The following is a 27,329-nucleotide window of genomic DNA, read 5'->3' as shown; positions in this document are numbered from 1 at the left end:
TTGGTGATCATACCCTCAGCCACATTACAGTGAATATTCAGAGTCTCTATGGCTAAGAACTTAGGTATATTAATAGCAGTGTGTTTAATGGCTGGTTCAAGTTTTGTGTTGTTTTGGAATCCTAATAGCTCTCCTATAGTACCCAGATCTACTGTCTCTGTAGCAGACACAATCTCTACTCTGTGAGTGACAGAATTTTGAGTTAACACTATACCTCTAGGTAACTGAGCATTTAGAGTGGACAGATTATACTGCCCTGGAGTGATGACAATTTTTTGGTCACCAACTGTGATTGTGTTGTTGTGGTGTGTAATATTAGGGATCAAGTACATGCCATAGAATGCTCTAAGAGCTATTGTTTTGGGATATACTATATCATCATGTAATCTGAGCTTCAATATTGAATTTTGGCTGGTGAGATGGAATACTCCCATGAGGTTTTAGATACCACATTGATTGGTCTAAGTGTGCTCCCAACAAAAAAAAACTGGTAATAAAATTGTGCAGGGGACAGCATATACAGTTTGCCACCTGGTGTAAATGGTGAATCATATTCTTTGTTGGGGATACTGTACAATTCAAGAATTACTGTGTACTTAGGATTCTCAATTAGGCCAGTTATTTCTTTTTCTGCTGTAAGCAATCTACTCATTACAGATTCAAGATGCTCATTGATAGTCCTATCAACATCATCATGGCCTGGCTTGATCTTTATGTCCACAACAAGTTTTTTGTATTGTTGCACAATTTCTTGAAGCTGAGTGGCAAAAACAGACAGAGCATTTGCTTGGTTGGATTCCATGGTTCCTAGCTGTTGCTTGATGTTGGCTACAATTTGCTGTAGATTTTCAACAACTGCCAATTTTGAACTTTGAGTTGTAAGATCATGAACTTGTCTTCTGATATCCTCAAACAGAGCATTCAGTTCATTAATATGTTGATTAGTTGGTAGAGTGGCCACTGTCTGAGTAAGCTGTTTGATCTCTGTCTGGATATTCTTGATATCTTCTGATTTCAGTATGCGATTCACTGCTCTCTTAATATTTTTAAGTTCCTGTGATGTAGGCAGATTTGCTACAGTATTCTGCTAAGGCTCAAGGGCCAATTTCACATCATTTAATTCAGAAGCATCAACCACACTACGCATATCATCTTGGAGCAAGGTTATGTCTGCCTGAGTAGGTGTTGATTGTAGTAAAATTTCAAGTTTTGTTTGGATATCATCGATCAAGTGATGAAAATGAAATAGCTCAGATTCAGTGTTGAGGTTTTCAAGTTTGGTGATCTGTTGCTGGACACTAACAAGAGTGTCTACAATACCAGGTAAGCGAGATTGTAGAGTTTCTTGTATATTTGTCAGATCATTTTGTACTGCTGGTATGGTACCCTCAAGGTGGGTTATGGTACTCTGAATTTTTCCAAAATATTCATATGTATCGAGTTGCAGTTTGATGTTGGCAACACTACGAGTTATAGCACTTAGAGCATCAGAAGATGGTAGGTTTGTTCATAAAAGTTTCAAGTGTCTCAATTTTTTCTTTAACCTCGGCTATGGCATTGTTCAAGGGGTCCAGATTAGGTATCTGTAGTGATTGAATTTGTTCTTCTAGAGTGGAAATTACTAGATCAAAATCTTCTTGTGACTTTATACTTTTGACAATTGTTTGGAGCTGTGTTTGGACACTACTAATCTGCTCTTCTAGTTGCTGTTTCAATTGCTCAGAGTTGGTAGCCTGAGTCTTTAATTTGGCTTGAAGAGCTGTTACAGCTTCCTCTAAACTTTGAAAATTATCCAATGTTGCCAAGTCAGTATATTTTTGAAGCAATAATTTAAGTTCTGAATCAATTTTAAGAAAAGGGTCCATGCATTGTGATTGTAAATTAGTAATTTCTAGTTGAAGACTAGCATTGAGTGTGGTTTGTAAAGATTGTAAATCACTTCTTAATTTTTTAACTCTGACGTCAAGCATCAGAATCTCATCACTGTGATCTTCATGCCTTGTATGGCCAAATATATCATTAGGCATTTTTTTTGTTTTAGTGGTTATTTATTATAAAATATCTAATTCTTAATTCTATAAAAGAAGGTATAAGCTTGTCATAATATCCCGGAACCTCAATATATAAACAGTCACCGGCAGAGACAGTATATACAGTGCCAGAAACCATGTTTGAGTGCTTAATTCTATAAATATTTCTCCCTACTGAAACTTTGACATCACCCTCGGGAGTTGTAATAAATTGTAATTGACCACCTATAGGTAATTGGTAATAGTTTAAGTTATTGTTAAATATGTATAATGTTTTACCTGTTTTATCATCAACATCTGTAAGTATGCTATTTAGATGAATAATTAACAAACCTCTTAGTTTAGATATTATATGAGGAGAAGGTGCTGGTGTTGGCAAGTCCATAATAGCTTTTTTTAATCCAAATAAATTCATTGGCATGTTTATTTATTTCAAATCATGCTCTGTGATTGGGCATTGATTACCACTTATCAAGTCACAATGCCCCCATGGTAGAGTATGTATGCCACATGATAAAATGCATCTCTTATCATCATGTGGGTCCAGAGCTATTTTTCTTACATTAATAGTAGTTAACAAGTGATCCACACTCTGGATTCTGTTTTCTGATGTTCTGATTAACTTCTGTAACTCGAGACAATCTTCATAATCTTCAAATTCAAGCTCTTTGTCTACAGTATCTCTACCAATGCCCTTAGCTTTTTTGGCAACAGCACCACTACATGTTTTAAAACTATACATTTTAGCTCTTAACCCAGCAAATCCTACAATAACATCGCCACGGGTCTCATCTTTTAACTTGCCAGGCACCTTTTTGTTGTGGGGTTGAATTTTTGAATGTTCACTGGTATCAAAATATTTAATTAATTCAGGATGTGATATATCTTCATAAACATCTTCTGTTTGAATATCAAGAATAAAACTATCTCTGTCCATGTACATTAATTTTATACTATTACCATAAAAAGGTTTCAATACATCATAATAAAGTTTTAACATATGTAATTTGGCCAATTCTAATATCACAGCTCCTACATAAATAGGTTTATCAAACTTAATTTTTGTTGTTTTTTTCATATTAGAAAGTGCCATATTCTCATCATAAATTCTTCTATAATTAAAATCAGGTTTGCCACTAATTTTTTGCTCCGGCTGGGGTCGGTAACTAATTTAACATCAGTATGTTTTCTAACATTTTCTATAGTTTTGCCATACACTGAATTGACCATTAATTTAAACAAAGTTTTATCAAATTGGCTCACTGCAGATGTTCGAAGCTCGGTGTTCGTATCAATATATGGCTTTAACCATCTTGAGTGCCTAAACCTCAAGACTTTGCCAACATTGGTCACTTGAACACCGTGATGCATCAGGAACTGGAGGTTCTTGTAATATATTACATTACCCTGTTTTGGTTCCAGAGTCATCATTAGCTTCTTCTGTTTAGAGTTAGGTGAACACTCAACCTCAGAAATTGGGGGCAGATCAGAAAACTTGTTGTGTAAATTATCAGGATATGTCAGATCAACCTCTAAGAACAGGCCATAGTGACTGTCATCAAATTCCTGAAGATCCCCAATACTAAAATTTTCAACCCACTCAAGCCCTGCATATGGCAGTTTATCCATCATAGCATGACCATACAAGCTGTTGGCATCCACATAAAGTATAAAATTTGATGGCAGTGCTGGATCATAATTTGGAATATATTTGTTATTTGCTCTAGCATATCTCTGAGAACATTCCACCAAGCCTCCTCGTATACATTGTTCCATAAACAAATACATGTCCTGATCTTGGATTAAATTCAATTGCATTTTAGTATTCAAAAACATTGCAGACCATGCTAGGCCTGCAGCACTATAGAAATACATTGGATCCAGCTTATAATTTTCTATTGAAGATTTTCTAAATGCCTGAAGTATATCGGCTAAGAGAGTTACATCAAGTTTTAAGTATGCCTTATGATAATCACCAAATGTCTGGCATTTTAAGTTGTCCCACATCAACTTGGCATGGTGATAATCTTCATCAGTGATTTCGGATGCCCTGAGTTTACTGTAGAATGCTTCTTTTGGTGGCAGAGTACACTCATCAAATTTAGAAAAATCTGTAACATAGTCATATGGGTATACACCTTTTCGCCTAATTAATTTCAAGTCCTGATTTGGAAACGTGTCACAAGTAATTTTAAATTGATTATCAGATAATTGACTGGCTAGAGTAGCCAAGCTAGCCGACAAAATTCTGTATGAATCAAGAAATCTTAAGTGAATAGGAACACCATTAACTTTAATTTTCTTGCTAATAGCTATATATTTCTCATCATTTTCTGCTAAAATATTTAAATTCTGCTTGTTAAACCCCTCGTACCTGATCAAATGATGAAAATCATAATTGGATGCACCATGGCAAAATATTGGGACACATTTTGGTCTCTGGATCTTAACATTACAACTATTACACAGAGCTATTAAGAATTTACCATTTGTATGGGAATGGTGTTTCACCTTAATATTTGTATCTGAAAATTTAAAATCACATACCGGACATTTTTCTGTATTGTTGAAATTTTGAATCTGTTCTTCTGTTAAAGGCATCATAGGTTTTGATTTTAATAAAATATTAGATGATATGTCATAGCACTCATTTTCTATTCTATGTGCAAATTCTTTCATAGCATTTTGTCCCATGTATAATTGTGGTTCACTAGCAACACCATCCCGTATAACTATATAACAAAAACTAGAAGGTTCATGTAACTGGTATGATGTAATTGAAGATTCATCAGGATCTGGGTTGCAGAATGCAAGAGGTTTGAGGTTTGATTCAAAATCACAAACTATATATGCTGGGTGTTCCAACAAAGCTTCAATTTTTTTGAATTTGGCATTTTCATTTGGATTAGGCATCACCATATAAACAGGTTTATGGTTGCCACAATATTTTAAATGTTCAACTAACTTGTTTTTAGCAACTTCTGTATTCACTTCACTAACCCCATTTACCATTTTTTTACCATCAAATACAGTTAAACATCTTCGGCACAATTTAAATATTGTTTTAGATTTATTTATTTGTTTTCTTACTAAAGCTTCAAGATTATGTATCAAAGTGTAATGGTATGTGCTATCTCCTTCAATTAAAAGAAAATCAATTGGAATAGCAAAATCATCATCAAGTGTACTAATTCTGAGAGGTTCTATCAAGAAATTCCCAGCACCAGTAGAACAAATAAATACATTAATAGATAATGGTTTACCATTGATATCTCTGGTCTTTTTTTCAAATTTATCAATATTTTGAACAGACATTGGATATTTTAAGCCCTCCATTGCATCATCAAAATTATGTTCATATTGTTTATAATAAGTTATTCTCTCAGGATGATTTAAAACTGGATACAAAGCAGCTAAAATACACCACAAAAAACATTTCTCATCATTATTTTCTAATGTTAACTACGGCTTTTTTGTTTTTAATATTGGCAGGTAATGGCACGTATGTAGAACCTTGCAATGGGCTAAATTTAGAAATATTAATATATAACTTGTGTGGAGTTCCACATAAACTCCATCCTGATTCTTAGCAGCAAACTCAGAGTGTTTAATAATCAATTGCTCTATTAACCTGCTTATTATTTTGTCTAAATTTGTATTTGAATATATAGCTACAGTTTCTGTTATATGGGGGTGTGTAAATTTTGTTCCATTTAATTTCTTATATTGTGTAAATAATTTGAAAGATAATTTATAAGAGCTATTTTGTTTATTTAGAATATCCTGCACATCAGAATTTATTTTATTCAAGAAATTCTTAATATCACATTTTGGCTTTGATATAAAACGGTAATCTTTTAGTTGGTTATTAAAACTGCTTTGAATAGGTGCATAACGTGGCTTTTTTGTTGGTTTATGATTAACAGGTGTTTCAAGTATTCTTTTTAGACCAGATGAAGATGTAGATGGTTGTACATAACAAATATTTTTATGTGTATATTTGAAATATTTCATGTTATATTTTCTATGGCATTTTGGGCATATTATTGTAGGTGTTCTACATTTGTCTGGATTACAATTCTTTTGGTGCCTAGCCCAATTAGAGATAGATATATTTTTATTGCATTGATTACAATATTTCTGATTTGGCATTTTTGTTATTAGTTATAAGATTTTTTGAGGTTTAAATTAAAACTTTATACTTAATATAAAATATTAATTGAGTTTAATAATATGCTTTGTATATTTAATATGTTAATATTTTTTATTAATAATAGTTTATTATATAAGATTTCTTGGGGTTTAAATTGAAATTCTATATTTAATATAAAATATCAATTATGTTTAGCAATATGTTTTGTTTACTTAGTGTATATATTTAGTGTGTAGGTATTTTTTTATCCTAGGTTTATTATATACAATTTTTTGGGGTTCAAATCAAAATTCTATACTTAATAAATGACAAGTTGTAAAAACGAATAGCCTACACGAACGAAAATAGAATAAGTATTGATCCACAGAAGCAGTGACCTACAGAGTCACTCACCTAGTACAATTGCATGTCTGCAAGGACATGTCGTGATGTGCGTGTAGGATAATGACCTAATGCCATGTGAAAAGACTCAACAAATGAAAATACCCACAGGGTAGTTGCAAGCTAGTAGCTGTGACAGCGTAGGCAATATTAAAATGCACCCAAGATAAAAATACCTACGAAGGTGGCTTGGTAGCTGCTGTGTCAGCGTAAGTAATATTAAAATGCACCCAAGATAAAAATACCTACGTGCTCGCTATATCTACCAAACTGGGGGACTCAACAAATAAAAATACCCACGCGAAACCAAACAGAGTACTGCAACAACATATCTATATTCTTCAACCACTCTCACAATATTAACTGATATGTAAACTCTTCAAACATTTATACATAGACGGCTCTGATGTCAACCTATACCTAACAAAATACAGCGATATAAGAAGTGTCGAAAGAGACATATTTTTAACAAGCTTATGAATAACAATCTGACAGATACAGCTGTAGCCAAATTAATCTAAAAAAAGAATCATCCTTTCTCAGAAGCTTTTTTACAAAAATCGTAGGTTATATATTCACAGTAGCAATAAGATTTTTATAGACATTTTTTGCCTTAGTTTTTAAGTATATATTCAGTCAAAAATACCTCATCCTTTCTGAAAAACTTTTCTTGTACAAAAATCTTAAATTTGATAGAGGAGGACACTTGAGCAATAAACTTTTATAGGCATTTTGACCTAATTTTAGTACAGGCAAGACTTCATCATTTCTTGTCCCAGTAATATCATCAATTACACTACTGAGAGGCAGCGCTCGAATAAAATATCTAGAATAATATCACATAATTCTGAGATTGTGGAGGTGTTTCCATCCAGTGTGGTATACTATAGAGTAACCACAACTTGGTGTTGTGAGCCGTATGTTTAAGGTCATTATCTTGGGTGAAGATGTATCCTTCGGATAGACCTATATCCTGCACACTTTTGGGAAGGTGGGACTTCAGGATGTTGATGTATGCTTTGTGATCCATGATACCTTCCACAAAACACAGATCGCCAACACCACTGGCACTCATGCACTCCCATACAATTATCGAATCTCCAACATGTTTCACAGTCGGTGTTAGATTCTCCTCAACCAGTTTTTCGCTCTTCTTTCACCACACCATGACCCGTCCATCTGACTTGAATAGATTAAATTTACTTTCATCTGTGAATATAACTCTCTTCCATTAGTCATAGGTGTTATTTTTGTGTACTTTGGCGTAGTCGGTCCTTTTCTGTCTGTTGCGTTTGCTGATGTACGGTTTTCTACGGGCAGTTCATCCCCGATACCCACCTTGGTGGAGAACACTTCTTACTGTTTCTGCTGAGACTATTTTACCAGTTTCATTTGCAACCTCAACAGCCAGCTTCGGGGCACTCGCTTTCGGATTTTTACAACTTTCCGCACTATCATACTTTTTGCATTCTGTGTTAACTTTGGAAGTTGGCCATTCCTTTGTATGTTCTTGTGTTGTTAAACCTATACATAATACCTTTAATTGTTGTGATGAGTCTACTGTTTGTTTTGCTTATGTCTGTGAAAGGTTTACCACTACGAAAGTAAATTAACCGCAATACGTGGCGGTGGCTCAGTCGGTAACGCGTCTGACTACCATGCTCAAGGTCCCGTGTTCGATCCCTGGCCGGTTCAAATCCGGGAACTTTTCTAACGGTGGAAGCGGCCCCGGCGCCCACCCAGCGTCGAATAACATGGGTACCCGGGGGACACCCTGGGGAGTAAAGGCGGTCAGGGGCGTGATGCTGATCACATCACCCCCACTCTCGACCGGATCAAGAAAGTGTGGGGCGTTACCCTCTCACCCCCTATACGCCTTCATGGCGTGGTGCTATGCACAGGGGAACACTTTACCTTGTTTTTTACCTTTTTTTACGCTTTTCTTCTTTCGTAGTGTCCTTCGATTTGGGCCACTTCGTAGTGTCCTTCGATTTGGGCCACATTTTCCTACATTGGCCCAACCCTGGTATCCAGCACACACGTTCCTTGTTGAAACGGACTTGTACTACAAGAGGTTCGCCTTCTGTTTCAAAATCGAGTACCTAGGAGGCGAAGCTTTATGCAATTTTTTAGCAGACGAATACTAGTTTGGTGGATAAGATACGACATGATTTTTGATATTTGTGTTGTGTTCGAACACAGCAGGCAATAGCTTTGCTTTTTCTCTTAATCCTCGCAGAACGAATGTGGAAGTGCGTCGGAATTAGATTCCTCTAAAGCTATTCTTCTTTTGGTAAGTGGTACACATGGCTTTAAGTCTGATTGTGCTGGGACGAATACTTTCTGGAGCTACTGTAGTAATATCGTAATTATTGTATTAACAGTGTATTTTCATATATTATATAGTTTGTCTGTTGTCTTAAACTTTTATACTAGCTTTTACATTGATTAAAATTACATGTATACATTTTCATATTTAAATATAGGGTCTACCTAATATAAATGTAGGCGTGAATGAATGTTTTAAAAAGAAAGCTTTCTTCTTAAGTGAATAGGGACACAGAGCGTATTAGTTACGCTACTGCTGTATCACCATACGTTGAATCTCTCCTGGGTTGATACTGAACAATTCGGCACTGTCAAATTTAGCCAGGCATCTACATGGGAACTCCTGGTACTGGAGTAGGTATATAGCTTCGTATATGGTGTGTCCAATCGATTGGCAATCAGCTTGTCTACGTCATGGCGTGGATTCGATTGTAAGTTTCGTTGTGTCGACGTGGTCAACTGCCAACCACATCTGGAAACTAGCCTTTCAAGGTCGGTAGAACGTTTCTTGCAATCGTATAATCGTAGTTCGTTGGTGGTTCGTGCCGTCTGGGTGCAGGGAAGTCGAGATGACAGCTCGATTGGAGAGACATCTATCGGTATTTTTGTGAAGAACTGGTTTTAACCACGAGGGAAAAATAAACGAGGCAAGAAATTTCCTGAAGGAAATTTTAATTAAATTTACTGGTGAAGACGGATGAGTGACTTTAATGTGAAATAAAGTTCATTAACGGTCATCACCGTTACAATATATATACATACATACACACACACACACACACACACACACACACACACACATATATATATATATATATATATATATATATATATATATACAGGGTTATTCAGAATTCCTATTACACACTTCTAGGGCAAGTTTCCGTACATGGGATCCTTATAAAAACTTGATATACTAAGTCCCCTCTACAACCCCTAGAAGTGTGTAATACCAATCCTGAATCACTCTGTATATATCCACGTGAATGATAGAAAGAAACGGCTATGTTAGATGGTATAAAATCATTATATCATTGTGTTTCTATAAAAATTTACAGAATTCCTCCAAAGTAAAAATTCTCAAATACAACAACGACTTATATTATGTACCAGAAACATAATTAAACACATGTGAGTGTGTTGTCCTGTGTTTTGTCCACATACATGCTGCGTGTGTTGATTTCAGTTACAACTGGCTGATTACCCGGCATTGCCCGGCTATTTATTTATCGCAATCTCCTGTTAGACAGGAAAATAATTAATTCGAAAGCTATGGATTTAACACTAATATTGGTCGTTTTGATTATTTTTATATGTCACCCCCTAGCCACCTCCAGAGGTGGCTGCCAGAGGTATCTTACCCCCACAATTTTTCTTTCCAGATTGTAAGTCATACGTGTACCAAGTTTGGTTGAAATCGCTCCAGGCGTTCGAGAGTTATGTCGGAACAAACATACATACATACATACATATTTATATATATATATATATATATATATATATATTTATATATGAGTTGGTCCCCATATATATATATATATATATATATATATATATATATATATATATATATATATATATATATATATATATATATATATATATAAGGAGTTGGTCCCCACATAATATGAGGGGTGCAAATAGGCAAAGTTCTGACTCACACAAAGATGTATCTATATTTCATTCCATCATTCATTCAAGACACATGTTTCACTAGAATTAATGATTCTCGACTGTATGTAATTTGTTTGCAAAATAATTTCCAGCAGAAATTAACTGTTAAAGTAACGTGCAGTTCCTTTTTAAAATGTGTAATTGCAACTGTAGCAGTTACTTTTCAGAAAAGTAATTGTAATTGCAACTTGGTTACTATTGAAAAGAAATTTTCCGAACACTGAATCCTTTTAATGCCGAAACATTCACTAGAGTTAAATAGTGTACATCCCTTCTTATAACACTGGAATAAAATACATAAATATACAATAACTGGTCGTTTACTGACTTTTTATACATACAAATCTTGAAAATTTCAAATTACAATGGATATTTTTCTATTACAGGAAAACATTGTTCCGAAGCACCTAATGGAAATCGACATTCGTTAGGACGAGGTTCATCCCGTTTAGAGCTCCTTAAGCTCGGATAAATTCATGTTGATAAGGTGTAGCATTTTCAAGTGGCGCATACCTGTAGCTATGTATTCGCCAGCGCTGATGTGCCCATCCACGTTAATGCCCGCTTCGGTGAAAATTTCATCTCGTAGCACTTCCATATTCATGTTTTTTTGGTAGCTCAATTCTAAACTGAATGCCCTCAAGCAGTAACATGCCTAAAACGAGAATTAAAAGAAATTGCCACTGGTAGTTCTATGTACTCAACAGTGGTGCGCTCAGAAGTTTTCAAAGAGGGTGATACGTGCACTTTTTCTAGTAGTCGACCCTTATTTTGGCATTATTTCCTGCCTTTGACGTTCCTGTTTAAGGAATACTGGGCTAAAAGTAGGGGTTATGACCACTAACAACCTCCCCTTGAGAACGCCACTGTGTATTAGTAGCCCTACCTACTTAACTGCACTCTTTGACAGTAGGTGTAGTGCAGGTGTATCCTGGTGTCAGGCTGGTGAAAGGAAGTGACTTTCAAACAAGTTTATGGAGATCGGTTTTCAAGTTCAGAAGATTCATCAAATGCCAGTCTGCTGCTTGAAACGTTCATTTGATTAGTTAACACACACCAGGTGACCGTACACCACACATTAAACCCACTGTGCGAATTAAGCTTTTTGATTTGGGGGGGGGGGGGGTAATGCCACTCACTCAGCGGCGTATTTGTAATGTAGTTGTACGTTTGTACCAAACGTTTCCGCTACAGGCGCCACTCCTGTTGTGTCCCTAAAGAATTTCGTTCGTCATCTGGTTGCCCTAAGCTTTACATTGGAGGGCGATAGGATGGCTATTCAAACGTTATTTTCAACGAAGTTAAGAATTTCTCGTGTAAATCGATAACAAAAATGTGTTTAGCAAACCTTTAAGATTATGTAGCAAGTCATAAGTTTCCGAAGATTACATCTCCTTAAGCTAAGAATTAATATATTAAAGCGCAACGTCAGGGTAGCTCCGACGGGCTAAATAGAATATTTGTGCACAAAGAGCACTAAGCGTGACGTAATTTTGGTAGTCTCTAGCTGCCACGGGTCTACAATGCAAAAATTTAGATAGTTACACAACGCTTTTACGTTTCCTCTTGATGCGACTTGCGAGTATGTGTAATTGAACGGTGGGAGTAGGAATCGGAGAAACTCGCCAAATTACAAATAAAATATCTATAACGTGAGTAAACACATGATATTTATTATTATACACTATGACCTATCCGATAACGTAATATCAACTGTTTGCTTAATTAAGCAAATTGTCCTTTTGTTTCGAGATACAAAACAATTTTAAAATTATAATTCCTGTAAATTAGAAAGCCCTAGACGTTGCGAGACATGAAACGCAATATAAAATATTTTTAATAACTATTTTTCTCGATAAATATGTATGTATAAAATAGAGAACTATATTTACTAGCCATGAGTAAAAGTATGCTATCACGTAAGAAAAGGAATCAGTTATTAATAACAATTATAAAAGATAAAAGTAGTCTCGTGGCGAATTAATATGTATTATTCTTTACCAGATACACAAGAATAAAGCACATACATAGTGAAAATTGCAAGTGACGTAAACAAGTGCTGTGCAAATTGTAAGGCTTTTTGATTCCGATATCTCTTCTGTTGTTGGCGATCGTCTTATTAATATTCTTAGTTTCACAGCACATTTATCTATGACATAATTTCTGAGGTTAAGATGAAATTAAACTTGCAATTCAATGTAATAGCAGCACGTTCAGCATCAAATTCCCAATGTATTTAAATAAGAGAACAATTGCCCATGAAAAGCGTGGGGACACAACAGGGGTGCTGCAACCAACAATAGTTTGCTTTGACCAGGCCCATTTCACTTCATTTCTTTGGGTGTATGCAAATCTGTGTATGTTAAAAGGCAGTAAAAATCTATACGGAATAAAAGTATTCCTGGCATCCTTATTACACCTCCCCAGAACGTAGTGCAAAAGGGTACAGACACCCAATACACTACTTGCCACCAAATCAACAAATTAGACGAATCGGTGTTGATCCGTGTAGCCAGAGTGCAGAGAGAGTCAAAAAGTGCAGCAAACTAAAAGGGGCTAGTGTGATACCTGAAGTATTCCGCAATCAAGGGTGGGTTTCTGCCTGAAGAGGAACAATTCTATAGCATATTAAATCACATCACAATCATAAAACACACTTGCATATAGAATTAACGTTGGACAAGACAAACGTAAATACACGAAAGTTTCTGTACTTAATTATCATTTCGAGTATAGCCAGAATGAAACGAGAATTGTTACCAATTACACTATTCGGGCATTCCGTTAACCGTTACCACGTTTTTGTTGATTTCTCACCTTCACCTGTTTTCTAACTGAGTCTGTTGTCAGGTGAAAAACATTCAGGTGGGTTCACTTCCTCTGCTGAGATGAGAAAGTGACGTCAACACGAACAGATTATGACGTATTTATATACATATATACAAGTTCCAAACAAAACTGTATCAATCTAACTATAGTTGTCTGTGACAGTTTGCACATTATTTGCAGTAACAAACATTTTAAAAATCTTAACTTCTTACAAATATAAAACCTTTAACGCTCAGGTTCGTTACAATTGCCCCTCGTCCGGGGAAAATTTTGGAATAAATTGTAATTTACAACTTCTGAAAAAAAAATTGAGTACGCAATGAAACTTTAAATACAGAAATTATCTTGACACTAAGTCAACTTCACCAACCAATGCTTGTCTGTGTTCTTGAGAACAATTAAAGATCCTAAGATTGTCAAAATTTACTCGATCGTTCGGGTTCTTGGACTCGGGATGTAACAGTAGAGTAGTATTGCTTCGAACATCTGTTGCAATGTAGGGACCAATATAAACCTCAAACAACTTAGCGATGGTTTCATTTTTCCTATAACTTACTTTGTGATTTCTTACGAGCACCAAATCTCCTTTCTTTAGCTGAATAGCATTGTACTTGACTTTGAATTTTCTCCTATCAATTTTCGAGCGTTCCTTTTTATTCGCCATAAACATCTTTCTATCCCAGTTAATTAAATGAGGATCATCGTAGTTATCAGGCCAATAAAATTGGTTCAATGTTTCATTGTGAACAGGGCGATTGAAAAATAGTTCTGAAGGAGCATACCCAGTGGTGTCCGAAACAGAATTGTTCAGTAACCAGGCAATTACTGATAAATATTTCGACCAACTTTGATGTTCGTGGTGACAAAATAACCTGAGCAGTCGAACAATCTCCTGATTCATACGTTCTATAGTATTACTACTAGGGTGATAGGCCGTAGTGAATTAATACTTAACATCTTTTTTGTCCAAATTTTCTTTCCACAGCGCAGAAGTGAATTGTGTACCTCGATCCGATAAGATTGCCTTAACTTTAGGAAAATGGGTGAAGTACTCTTTCTCCATAACAGTGATTATTTCTCTGGCGATGCCACGCCTCAGTGGCTAAATGGAGACGAACTTTGTTCCTAAATCTACCAAAGATAAAATTTATTGGAATCCTTGGGATATGGGCAATTTACCTATCAGGTCTATTGATAGTAGTTCATGAGGACTCTTTTGTTTAATATGTAACTTGTCTTTGATGATTCCTAACTTGTCCATTTTAGTCTTGGCACACACGAGGCAATCCCTAGTGTGCTTAGCAACATCCTGTTTCATCTTTGGCCAAAAGTATCTACTTTTTATTCTCTTTAGGTATTTGCTACCCCGAAATGTCCTAGTTCGTCGTGATTTCCCCGAAGCACTTTTTCTTTAAACTTTATAAGTACACACAATTTCCAAGTAAATTCTTCATAGGAGGTTTCTCGGAATAAGAAACTTCCATAAAACTGATACACGTTTTTCACCTTAGTTTCAGTCGCAGAGTCTTCAGTTTCTGGCTGATTCAAAAGCTTTATTATGCTCTGGCAAAAAAACATCATCTTCTTGTGCATCAGCCCAATTTGTTATGTCCTCTATTTCTCCTCTTTCTTGCCATATATAATTTACATGGAAATAGTTAACTTCTTCCTTTCCTTTGCCTTCATCGATGGGATACCGACTCAGAATATCCGGTACCACGTTATCCTTTCCTTGGATATATTTAATTTCAAAAGAGTAAGACAGCAATTTTAGAGACCACCTTGTAAGCCTGCAATTCCAATTTTTAGAATTTTGAAGTCACATTAATCCAGGATGATCTGTGTATATTTTAAAATGCCTTCCTCTCAAATATATTTCAAATTTGTTGATACCAAATAGAATAGCCAAACATTCCAATTCGTGAATCGAATAGTGTCTCTCATTTTCTTTTAATTTTCTGCTAGCATACTGCACGACAGTTTTCTCGTCGCCTTGCTCTTGAAATAAGATTCAACCTAGACCTTTGGTAGAGGCGTCAAATTGAATACAAAATTATCTTTTAGATCAGGCTGAGCTAAGGCTGGATTATTTGTTAACTCAATTTTCAGCTGGTCAAAAACAGTTTCTTGATCCTGGCCCCAATTCCATTTAGCAGACTTTGAGAGCAATCGTAATATAGGGTCCGTTTTGATGGACAAGTCTTTTATAAACTTCCGCCTCCAATTTGCTAAACCTAAAAATTTTCGAACATTCTTCTTACACTTATGTTGTGGGAATTTTAAAATTGCTTCATTCTTTTTTGGATCAACTCTAGCATAGTCTCCAGAAATCAAGTGTCCTAGATACACTAGTTCTCCCTTAACAAAATTACACTTCCTAAGTTTCACTTTAAGACCTACGTCTTTTAGTCTTTGAAGTACTTCTTGTATGTGCTGAATGTGAGTGTTAAAATCCGCATCGAAAATCAACAGGTCGTCGATATAAACTGTTAAGAAATGTTCTGTTTCTGGCCCGAACACTCGATGCATTACGTATACCAAAGTAGACACATCACTTGACAAAACCAAAGGAATTTTTAAAAATTTATACTGTCTGCCTTTATATGAGAACACCGTGTATTTGCGACAGTCTGGTTTTAAAGGAATCTGTAAATAACCATAGGCAAGGTCCAGACTTGTAAAATACAGGGATTCTTTAAACTTCTGAAGAGACTCATCAATTGGCGGAACCGATCTTGTAGGTATTATCATGATGGAGTTTTCAGTCGGAAATCTATGCATGGTCTGACACTCCCATCTGGCTTGTCTACAACGAATAGAGGATTTAAGTAAGGATATACTGACGGTTGAATTATATTCCAGGCCTTCCATAAGTCTAGTTCCTTTTCCAGAGCAGCCCTTTTTGAAAGTGGCACGGGGTATGGTGGGCGATGGACTGGATCGGTGCTTGTTAAGAGTATTTCACACTCAGCGCTCTCCATTGTTCCGGGCTTCTCAGAAAATACCTTTAAATAACGAGTCAGCACATTTATTAACTCCTGCTTCTGGGAACCATTTAAAATATTAATAGTTTCAACCTTCTGTCTGAGGCCCGCGGTTTTATACATTCACTTCTCATCCTCATCCTGGACCTTTTGGATGTACCGCACTATTTCTATATCAACAGGATTTCCTTCTTCTTGATCAGGAGTTCTACCGAACAACAAAGTAACTGAATCCTTCCTGTAACTTATTTCTGCTTCGTGCTGTCTTAGAAAAGGCATACCTAGAAGAAGATCCGTACGAAAACGCTTTAAGATGAATACTTCTGTGCTAAAATTCATGCCACCAATTTCCAGTTCTACCCGTCTACTTCCGAACACTCTCTTCTTATGACTTCCGGAAAAATCTACCAGTTATGTCAGAAACTTTTTGCATTTGAATGCCTGGTATCAGATTAATTAACTGGGTCCAGATCTCGGAACTTAATATTGAACATTCACTTCCAGTATGAATAATGCAAGTCACCGGGATGCCCATTAATTTGCAAGAACTGCAGGAGATTTGTACTTAGTTTTTTATGTTCGAGCTGATTTTAATTGGCTTTGTAAATTAATTTCTACTATTTCGGTTAACTGAAAATTTACATGTAATTCTTGTATGGAACGCTCCTCAGAGGCTCCTTGCCTAAACGGAAGCGAAACACCTAGACAAGGTCCTAGTTTGTCTGACACGATTGGGATCTCTTGTTTTGCAGAAACTCTCTATTAGCCTCCACTGCTTCTTCCTGCTCTGAGGCAACGTCATGTCTTGGTGAGAAGGAACCACAATTGTCACCTCTACGTGGTGGAGACTACCGTCCGGGCGAAGTAGGATTACGTCGTTCTTGGTAACGCCATCTGTTTGGAGAAGTTTGCCTTTGTTCTGGACGAGGCCTGTAGGAGTTTCTCTGCCTTTCGTTCTGATCTCGGTTGAAGCGTCTCTTGCCTAATCCTCTGTTGAATCTTCGAGGTCGTGAGAAATTTCCTCCTCGACTCTCTGAATTCGTCTGGATATACTGGATCTTAAAACGTTTATTTCCTGCAGCCTCATTATTCTTAGAGTCTTCTTTATTCTTCCAGGCATCAGGGTCATCATAAATATCGAAGTCCTTCAAGAAACGTGTCAATTCATCCACACTTCGTGGAGCGTGCGCCAGACAAAGATTCCGAATGCGATACGGCAACTGTCCAATGATCAAATTAAGAACTTCACTCTCATTAAAATTGTCAGCTAGGTTTCTGTACACTCCAGGCAAAACGCTCTAAGTTGTCGTGTACCAGGCGAGAATACCTTCGGTTCCTCACAGCCGCTAGTTGTCTTTGTTTCGCCTTTTCTGATGCAAATTCATCCTTGAAGCGTGTGCAGAAATCAGCATAATTCACAAAGTTGTCCATATTACCAGCTAACCAATGCTCAGACTTGCCGGTGAAAACCCGAGGTAATAATTCCAATCTATAGTGCTCAGGCACTTGCATTAAGTCGAAACTGACATTTAATTCACGCAGATATCTTTTGGCAGATTGAGCTTCGATATCGCCTTTAAATTCGGAATGTTCGCGATATCAGCCATTCTGGGCATCTTAAACTCTGTTCTGCGTCGAGGAGAAAAACCGTCATTACTATCCTTTTCTCTAGGCCTCTTGCATCTATCAGAAGTTATGGTATTACCGGGGAAGAATGGGCTTGGAAGTACAACGGGAGGTTCATAGCCAGTAGCTTCTGGATTCAGTCCTCGGATTGGATCAGACACTATTTCGGAAGAGGTTTCTGGTCGAATTTGTAAATTATAGATATTTTCCTGCAGTTAACTGACCCTACTTATAATTGTACCTGTCTGTTTCTGAATTTCTTGGCGAAGAGATACTTCCATCTTTTTAGCCTTCTCATGGAGAAACTTAACCTTTTCTCCAGCTACCTTTATTTGAACTTTGTGTTCTTGCACTATATTTTCTGAGTTCTGTTCGTTCACCAAAGGTTTTTAGTGCTGCATTAATAGACTCTACAGAACTCTTTAATTCTTGAACTCTCTGTGGAGGGTCACATTCAGATTCTCTTCCAGACTGGACAATTTCAAGACAGGTTTCCATATTCTTCTTCAATTCATCCTGTTCCTTCTCTATCCGTCCTTGCCGAACTGTTAAGAACTCTAGCTGCTCTTCCACAATTTCCTTTACCCTTTCGTCCACCTTTTCAATGACTTTAATACTATGCTTTTCTATCTCTCCTCTGATGCTCTCTACCTGTTGAAGTTTGTGCTGAGATAATAGAGCCTGTAACTCTGACCTTAGTTTTATATCTTCCTGTATCCTCTGTTTTTCCTGGTTTTCAATAAATGCACGGATAATATCTAAGTCTTCTTTTCCATTTCTCTCTTCCTCCTCTTTCTCTTTCCTTCTCTTTTCTTCTTCCTCTTCTTTTCCTTTTCCTCCTTTCCTCTTCCTCTCTTTCTCTTTCCATATCTTCTCTTCTTCCTCCTATTTCTTTTTCCTTCTCTTTTCTTCTTCTTCCTCTTTCTCTTTCCTTCCCTATACTTCTATATACTCAACTATGAGTTTAAACTCCATAATCTCCTTTTTTCGAACTTTCTCTATCGGACCCATATCTTTCTTACGCTGTTTCACCTCCTCCTTTTCCTTCTGGTTTCGTTCTGCTTTATCTTTCATCAACCAATCTGATGAGGGTTTGGTAGGAACACTCGGTTCTGGTTTTGTTTCTGGTGCTGACAAACATAACGTGCATCGCATCTCTTTATTTGATACCGACGTTACTTCCTGCACAACTACAATGAAACCTCTGCAAACATTGGCAACACTGGAAGAATTCCCTGTCATTGGTAAGATCATCACAGCATCGAAACTTGGTTTCTGCATCCATTATCGTTCTTCCTCTGCTTCGCAGATTCATTCCTGTCGCGTCTTTCTCCATTCTACAACACCGTCTATGGCTCTTCCCAGTTAATACTTTCACTTCACTATCACACATTTACCTTCGTGAATTCTATGGACGAACACTTTCAGTATGCACTAAATCGGGCATCACGTTTGAATTGCAAAAATAATTTTGCACTCGAGCCCCCACGATTGTACCAAAATAACTATGTATTCTGGACCCGCGTTGGTATGCCAAAATAACTGTGCAACGTTTCCCGGTTGTACACCAGGCGTCAGAAAGTTAGTCCGCTATTCCTTTAGTCGGGAACATGAGAATCTTTGCAAATCATCAGGGCTTGCTGGGTAGAAAAGAAACACAACACAGTATTCGAAGTTAAACGCAGTTTCATAATCACTTATATTTCCTATCGTATGTGGACTTACAAGCAAGGTACCGATTTGCTCACGTTTCTGCCTGAAGAGGAACAATTCTATAGCATATTAAATCACATCACAATCACTAAACATACTTGCATATAGAATTAACGTTGGACAAGACAAACGTAAATACACGAAAGTTTCTGTACTTAATTATTATTTCGAGTATAGCCAGAATGAAACGAAAATTGTTACCAATTACACTATTCGGGCATTCCATTAACCGTTACCACTTTCTTGTTGATTTCTCTCCTTCACCTGTTTTCTAACTGAGTCTGTCGTCAGGTGAAAAACATTCAGGTGGGTTCACTTCCTCTGCTGAGATGAGAAAGTGACGTCAACACGAACAGATTATGACGTATTTATAAACATATATACAAGTTCCAAACAAAACTGTATCAATCTAACTATAGTTGTCTGTGGCAGCTTGAACATTATTTGCAGTAACAAACATTTTAAAAATCTTAACTTCTTACATGTATAAAACCTTTAACGCACAGGTTCGTTACAAATTACATGCGTGTTAATCTGCTGCTGGTTATTAAAAAGTATGCACGGAAAGAGCGCTAAGTTCGCCTACAAATGAAAATTTCGCCGCACATGCGCACTTCGAGGTCTGCGCACTTCGAGGTCTGCGACACTAGCGACGTCGCACCTTAGGTGCAGTGAACTAACATGCGCTCTACTGTTAACAAATGAATGCAGCATCGCGTGAGTGTATTCGAACAATTATATTCCAAAGAGGCAACCTGTTTCATGGCCAAGACCAGCGACACATCTGGCAGTGCCAAGAAAACATTTGTAAGTCCTTTGCAAAACATTTCACAACACACGAGCAACAGAAATTTTACAAAACAATCTGTTCATGAATTTCAACTCCTTGAAAAATATTTGTTGTTACTGCTGTGTGAAATGCAAATTCCCACATATCATAAGACCGTAACGTCATAAGCAATAGCCATTTTGCGAGTTTAAACAAATATTGTTTCTATAGCTGTTTTATAGATGCACTTGAACAAACGTACCTGGATATGACCTTTAAAATTAACACCAAATATTTAATTTACATAAAATCAAGTGTCGCTTGTTCATGAATTTTACTTTCAAATTGACTTTAATGGTAATAAACATTAAATATCATGTGACGTAACAGCTATAGCTCACAATTTAGTTCAGCGAAAGACAGAAATCGTTAAATTATGGCACTCAAATCTACATGATTTATCATGGAGCTGCCCTCATACAGAGAATGTTTCAGGATAGCTGCTATTTACAACTAAAATCACCTAATCCAAAAAGAAAATGCAATTGGGAACAATATTGATTATATTTTAATATTTTACTTTATTTTGTCACATTTGCTTTTTGAATTTTTTCCATTGTTACTCATTATCACAGGGCAGTAATTAATAGATAATTCACTTGTGTGTATTCCATTTCTAAATAGTATAATTTTTATTGTGGTACATACTGTAGAATTCAGCCACCTACATATTATGGTGAATATTATTATTGCTTTATTATTATTATTAGTTTCAGTTTAATAAAATTGGAAGAAATATTATGTATATTGGAAGGTGAAATTGCAAGAAAGTCAACATGAGTAAATGTTCACTGTGAATAAATAGACAAGAAAGGTATGTACCAGTGGCGTAGCATGGGCATTTCGGGTGGGAACGCCAAGTCCGAAGGAAGGGTCGGCCCTTTTTTGCTTAATAATTTACTTATGGAATTAGTCGCCACAGGTATTGTTTATTTCCCTGAAGTCAGCTGGGTTTTCAATAAAGCATCATCATCCATGCATGCTTTAGCTAGAAAATGAGATGCCTCACTATGCAACAAATGTTTTGAACTCTGGTGTTTTATACTTTTCGGCATGACGCAAATCATTATAAAACCTATCTGAATCACAAGCGCCTCTGCACAACAGTAGACGTCATTGTTGTGGATGATCCAACTACTGATTGATTTGGTTTATTTTACTTCGCTTTTCTACCACTTTTGGTTAATCGCGAATATGAATATGAGTGATGATACTGATGAAGGGACACTGACAAAGAACACCCGTGCTCACGCCGGGATTCGAATCAGGGGCCTGTGGCCTTGGCGCGCTGTGCAAAACACTCTGACACGGTGGTGGGCGGATGATCCAACTATCGTACACTCTACTAACGTAACAGTGCCGAGTAGTAATTCAGACCACTGTTTATTACGTCTTGAGAATGCTGATAAACATTTTAAAATAATTTTGTCCAGAGACCATTCGATGTTAAGAGTTTTCAAATCAATGCTAAACATTTCCATTGACACAATATTAAGCAGTTACATAATAACGAAAAAATAATAACCCGCAAAACTATTATTATTATTCTTTTTTATTAAGTGGTAGAGCAGCCACAGGCTGAACTTCTACCACAAGGACTTCACCAACTTATTTGACAAAAACTGTGTTGATCTTTTAGTTTTTAATGCACATCGCTGTTCGTGCAATAAATTATACAATGCAGTGGCCATTAAGAAGTGCTATATTTCAGTTTGGTAAAGTTACGTCAGTCAATATTGCGTATTGTAGCAACACACAGCACGAGAGCCACGAGCGCGAAGAACCGGGAAGAAATTCTACCGCTATCGTCTGCTTCAGAAGGCAGGAAGGGTCACGTGAACCAATCACGTAGCCCTCGGCTCTATACGCGGGCGTACAAGAGAGCATTTGGTCGCGTGCTTTAGAGATCCAAGCTTTCCCTCCAGAAAGGCAGCAAGGAATATAGGGTTCTGTATGCCGAACCTGCTCGGCGTCCGGCCAGGAAAGGCATTTAAAAAAAATGCTGGAACGAGTGTTGTTAGTGGAGCGTTGCAAGCGGATCGCAAAAAATAGCTATTATAATGACATGAAGGTCAGACATATATGAAATTAGTCAAGTTTTACTTTATATTGACAGCATTTACGCATTTTTTAAATTTATAATCGGGGAACGCCGGGCGTACGGGCGTACTATAACGCTACGCCACTGGTATGTACATCTAAAATAAGACAATTTAATACTTTTGTACTCCTGGAAATAAAAAATCATAATTGGAGAAGTTATTGTAAATATGCAATAATATTTGTAACAATATTCGTAAAGCCCCCTAGGCTGTAATGTCATGATATTTTTTAAAAATTTAAAAATAATGATGTATCTTATGGTTATTTGTGTATGCTCTACTTAAGTTGTTTAGGATAATGAACAAATTATTTACATGTCCTCTCGTCTTAATTTTCTTACAAATGCAGTGAAACTTTATAATTTAGAGGGCTGTCTCTTTCATATGCTAATATGTATGATTCTTTTTATGCAAAGAACCTGGTAGGTCGACTCAGGTTATTGTTATTAATAGTCTGTGTTCAAACTTCAGTAGAGCATAGGTATCACAATGTGCTTTTGTCATCTATTGGAACATTCCATGAAAAGTTGTTCTTATCCATGTAAATAACAAAATGAATTCAAATGGAAAATATTATTATTTTTAATTGCATTGAAGTTTAGATGTTTGTGAATATATATAATTTGCACATTTCACAAATAAAAGTTACTAACACCTGCAGCCCAAATGCTCACAGACAAATGAAGTCAAAATTTTATACATTTTTACAGCGTCAAAGACGTAACTCACTGTTAAAGCTTTCATGTATTCAGCCTATGCCATCATACTCAAGTTCTTTTTATTTGTTAGCAGACACCATAAGGTACATCATAATGCCATGAAATGAGCTCATTATAACTATTTTAATTCAATCTCATGTCTAGAATGTTAAATTTTGTCAATGTTTTACAAAGTTTTATAATTAAGATAAAGCTAATGAGATTGAAAGGCGACGTTAACAACTAACAACACAATAGTTCTCTGCTTTAACTTACGTTAAGCATGTCGAGCATATCCTTCCCGCTCATGAAGGCGTTGTTGTCCCTGTCGTAGACTCTGAAGAGCCACAGGAGCTTGCAAGGGATCTTCCCCTCCAGCGTGGCCGTCAGGGCACTGAACATATCATAGAAGCTCAGCAGCCCGTCCCTGTTCGTATCAAGTGCATCGAACAAACGATCTGCAAACTGCAGAAGATATTCTGTTTATACATATAACTGGGTATGAGCACTGAAACAGCTGCATTAAGGATCAGAATAATCGTTGTATATTTATGGATATCTAAAAATAAAACAGGAGTTTACCAACATGAAGGAATGTTTTACTTGTACATGAAAAATTATTAAGACCTACATTCTTATGTTGGTAAAAAATTATGGTAAAATATTGAGAGATTCTGGACCACACTGAAGCTTCAAGAAATTTGTACAATGCAATATCGCCACTGATGATACTGGACAAAATTTCTTGTCCGTATTCTTTCCTCCTAGCCCGTAGCAATTGCATAACCATTTCAATATTCTTTAATTATCTCCAAACAAAAGGAGTAAGTGAAAATTATAGGGTGTTCCAATAAAAGCGACGGATTTAATATGCTTAAGAAAATACTGTATGTTTACAAATTGGAAAATCTTTTACATCATTACAAGGGGTAAACTTTCCGATTTAAGAATGAAAGATGACATCTGGCATATGTCCCACACCCGGCTAGATCGAGAGCGTGGTGTTTTAGTGTCTGCTGTCGAACCTCTTTCCTCAAATTTCTTGAGAACTTACGAATTGTACTCTCACTAGGTGCACTTTCACTTCCAAGGATTGCACAAAGCTTCCTAACAGTATCTGCATAACATTCGCCAATCTTGTAATGAGCTTTCACTATCAAAACTCGTAATTCTCTTGTGAAATGATCCACCTCAACTAAGCTGCAATAACCATTGATAAAGGAAGTTGCAAGAACAGTGATAGCAACCCAACCACAAGACATGTTGCGTAAATTAAACTTGACATTCTTAAATCGGAAAATTCTCCTGTTGTAATGATGTAAACATATCTGTCATTGTTTTTAAGAAAGTATTCTTTAAGCATATTACATCCGTCGCTTTCGTTGGGACACACTTTATAAAATAGATAATACAATTTTTTTTTGAAATCTTTGTAATTCACTTGCCTGTAATTCTTCCAGACTGTGAATAAGAATAGTAATAGAGTCATATTATTCAGATTAAACTATTTATCTAATAATTTACAAGTTACATTCCCGTGCTTTGGTAAGAATGTGCTTACCTGCACATGGGTCAGTAATCTGCTATATAATATAGGATGCAGCACTCTTATTCGCGTTCTTTTCTTAGCTTAATTCAGGTTAATCTAATGTGACTGAAATAACAATATATTTATTACCTTATCATTGTAAAAATCAACTACATAAATAATAGGGGTGAGCCGATACCGATGCCCATGTATTGGTATCAGAAAGTATCGGTTGGAATTCATCTACCGATACCAGCCGATATTTTCCCAGCATATTGGTCTTTCACAGGGTCCACAAAAATGTCACGCGACATTTTCATGGTGTCCAATTAACCTGGATAGTTCAAAATATTTTATTTTATACAAATTTTGCATATCATCTATTTTGTACACTATGAAATAATTACGAATATTCAAAAGCAAATTTTTTTGTAAATTCATGCACATAATTGGAGAATATATGTATATACACCAATGTATACCCCAATATATATCAGTATTTTGAACAAAGTTTAATTATTAAAATTTTCAAGTATCTCTATCGGTATTGGTGGGAATTGAAAAGGGTATCGGTATCAATTGAAAGTGGTATCAGCTCAGCCCTAATAAATAATAAATTTGGTCTGAAGGGGAAGACACACATTATATGTATACAGTGCGTCCAATTCCTTGCGAGGGTGAGATATCGGGAGAAGTGTGGCGGGCGGCACTAGCAGAGATGCCGACATTTTCGAAGAGTAACGTTCCGCTTATTTTTATGGATATATCTTTAGCATGCAGATATTTATATTAATATTGCAAACCGAGTACTAACCTGTGTTATAAGACTTGTTCAAAGTGATGTCCACCTACATTCACACATTCCTGGCTTCGTTTTGTGAATTTTAATTCACACACAAATGTTCTTCTTCCGTAATTCTGCCACAACGCTGCCCCAATTTTGTCGAGTTTTTCTTCGGTTAAAATCCGTCGTTTTTGCTTAGGGGTACTAAAATTTAAGGACCCAGTTTCTCGTAATGTAAGGACAAGACGTCAAACCGTCTCTCTACCTGGAGGTGAACCGCCAAGGAATTTCTGTGCAAATTGCCTACACACACTTCGACACGAGTATTTTCACGTAAGTGTCATACATAAAAATTATTTGTTCTAACGTGAACTTTGCGGCTGCCATTTCAATTGCCTTACTTACACACAACACACACACACACTGAATTACACACAGAAGTAGCACGGCAAGTAACAAAAAACCACACTCTTTCACACATTACGAAATTAACACGCTCTTGGTTCAAGGTCTGTTCCTCACTCCATTCACAGCTCTGTCCAGGGCACCTGTAGTCACGAAGGAAAGAACAACTCAAGCTCGAAGCTTTCAGACTGCAAACAATGCTCTCGAAAACCATTGGCTTCTAACGGTTTAGTCTGCAACGTAATCTTGATACAGTGTTGCACATTGGAAACCTCCAAATGATTTCGAGCGAAGAAAAACGCTTTCGAGGGTAAATTTAAGCGGAACGTTACTGATCGAAAATGTCGGCATCTCCGATAGCACTGCCGCCTCACATCTCCCAATCTCTCGGCCTCGCAAAGTATTGGACGCACGATATATGTATACACACACACACAAACAAAATCTTACCACCAGTTGCTCTCTGCTGTTGTACAAGGGTAGTCGCTCCAAAAGGAATTCGTGAAAATCTTTCCTGGTTATATGTTCCTCTGGAAACCTTTTCTTGAATTCCTTGATGTGCACAGCGATGTCCATCTCTTAAACAAGTGAACACGAATGATAATTCTACTTATTGCATAAATATCTCAATGAGAAATGTAAACTAAATTTTTAAACACACTTCCAAAATATAAGAGAAACGCATACACAAGTAACAAAAGCTTATCAATGCCACGTGTTTTTATTTCGAAGAGCATACACGCTGTGTCTTTAAGTCTTTAGACTGGCAGTATTGTAACAAGATAAATGCTGCAATGTGGCATTTGGTACATGTATTAGGTAGTGTCACACGTAGTGAGTGTGTAGTGAAATTGGTGTCTGATTCGGTGAATTATTGAGTGAGTTGCAGGTTTTGAACTAGTGCAGTTTTTTGTACATTCCTCATGCATTTGAAAACAGAACAAAAGAGTGGCGACTAAGTTTTGCGTAAAACGCAGTAAAACCCCTTCGGAAACCGCTAAAATGCTGATAACTGTTAACGGCAATGACGCTTTTTGTCATTTCAATATTTTCGTTTGGCATCGTCGATTCCGTGATGGTCGGGAAGATGTGCAGGATGATTGCAGTGAGGATCGTCCCTTCACCAGTCGAAATGGCGGTAATGTTGAAAACGTTAGACAAAATCTGAATGAAAACCTGGCACAGTCATTGAGGATGATTGCTGCTGATGATTGCAGCAGTGTGTAGATCTATATAAGAGCCCTTGATAAAGAGTATAAAACGAG

At 36.6% G+C, this 27,329-nt stretch overlaps 1 protein-coding gene across 1 annotated transcript; it reads right to left on the bottom strand.

Annotated features, from left to right (window-relative positions):
• Positions 1–11,014: 11,014 nt before the first annotated feature.
• LOC145981160 (hippocalcin-like protein 1) lies at positions 11,015–26,640 on the bottom strand. Its single transcript, XM_083114289.1, has 3 exons — positions 26,515–26,640; positions 23,624–23,812; positions 11,015–11,221 (listed from the first exon to the last, which is right to left on the bottom strand). The coding sequence occupies exons 1-3, from the start codon at positions 26,638–26,640 to the stop codon at positions 11,015–11,017; spliced, it is 522 nt and encodes a 173-aa protein (XP_082970415.1).
• Positions 26,641–27,329: the final 689 nt, after the last annotated feature.

Source organism: Lepisma saccharinum, chromosome 29, assembly GCF_977018435.1.
Source record: "Lepisma saccharinum chromosome 29, izLepSacc3.1, whole genome shotgun sequence".
NCBI classification, from domain to species: domain Eukaryota; kingdom Metazoa; phylum Arthropoda; class Insecta; order Zygentoma; family Lepismatidae; genus Lepisma; species Lepisma saccharinum.
This window is presented reverse-complemented; position numbering and strand designations above follow the sequence as displayed.

Coding starts and splice junctions, on each gene's coding strand:
- LOC145981160 (XM_083114289.1), bottom strand. CDS start 26,640: ATGGACATCGCTGTGCACATCAAGGAATTCAAGAAAAGGTTTCCAGAG. Junction 23,813..26,514: donor ACAGCAGAGAGCAACTGGTG/GTAAGATTTTGT, acceptor TATCTTCTGCAG/TTTGCAGATCGTTTGTTCGA. Junction 11,222..23,623: donor ATATGCTCGACATGCTTAAC/GTAAGTTAAAGC, acceptor TTCTCGTTTTAG/GCATGTTACTGCTTGAGGGC.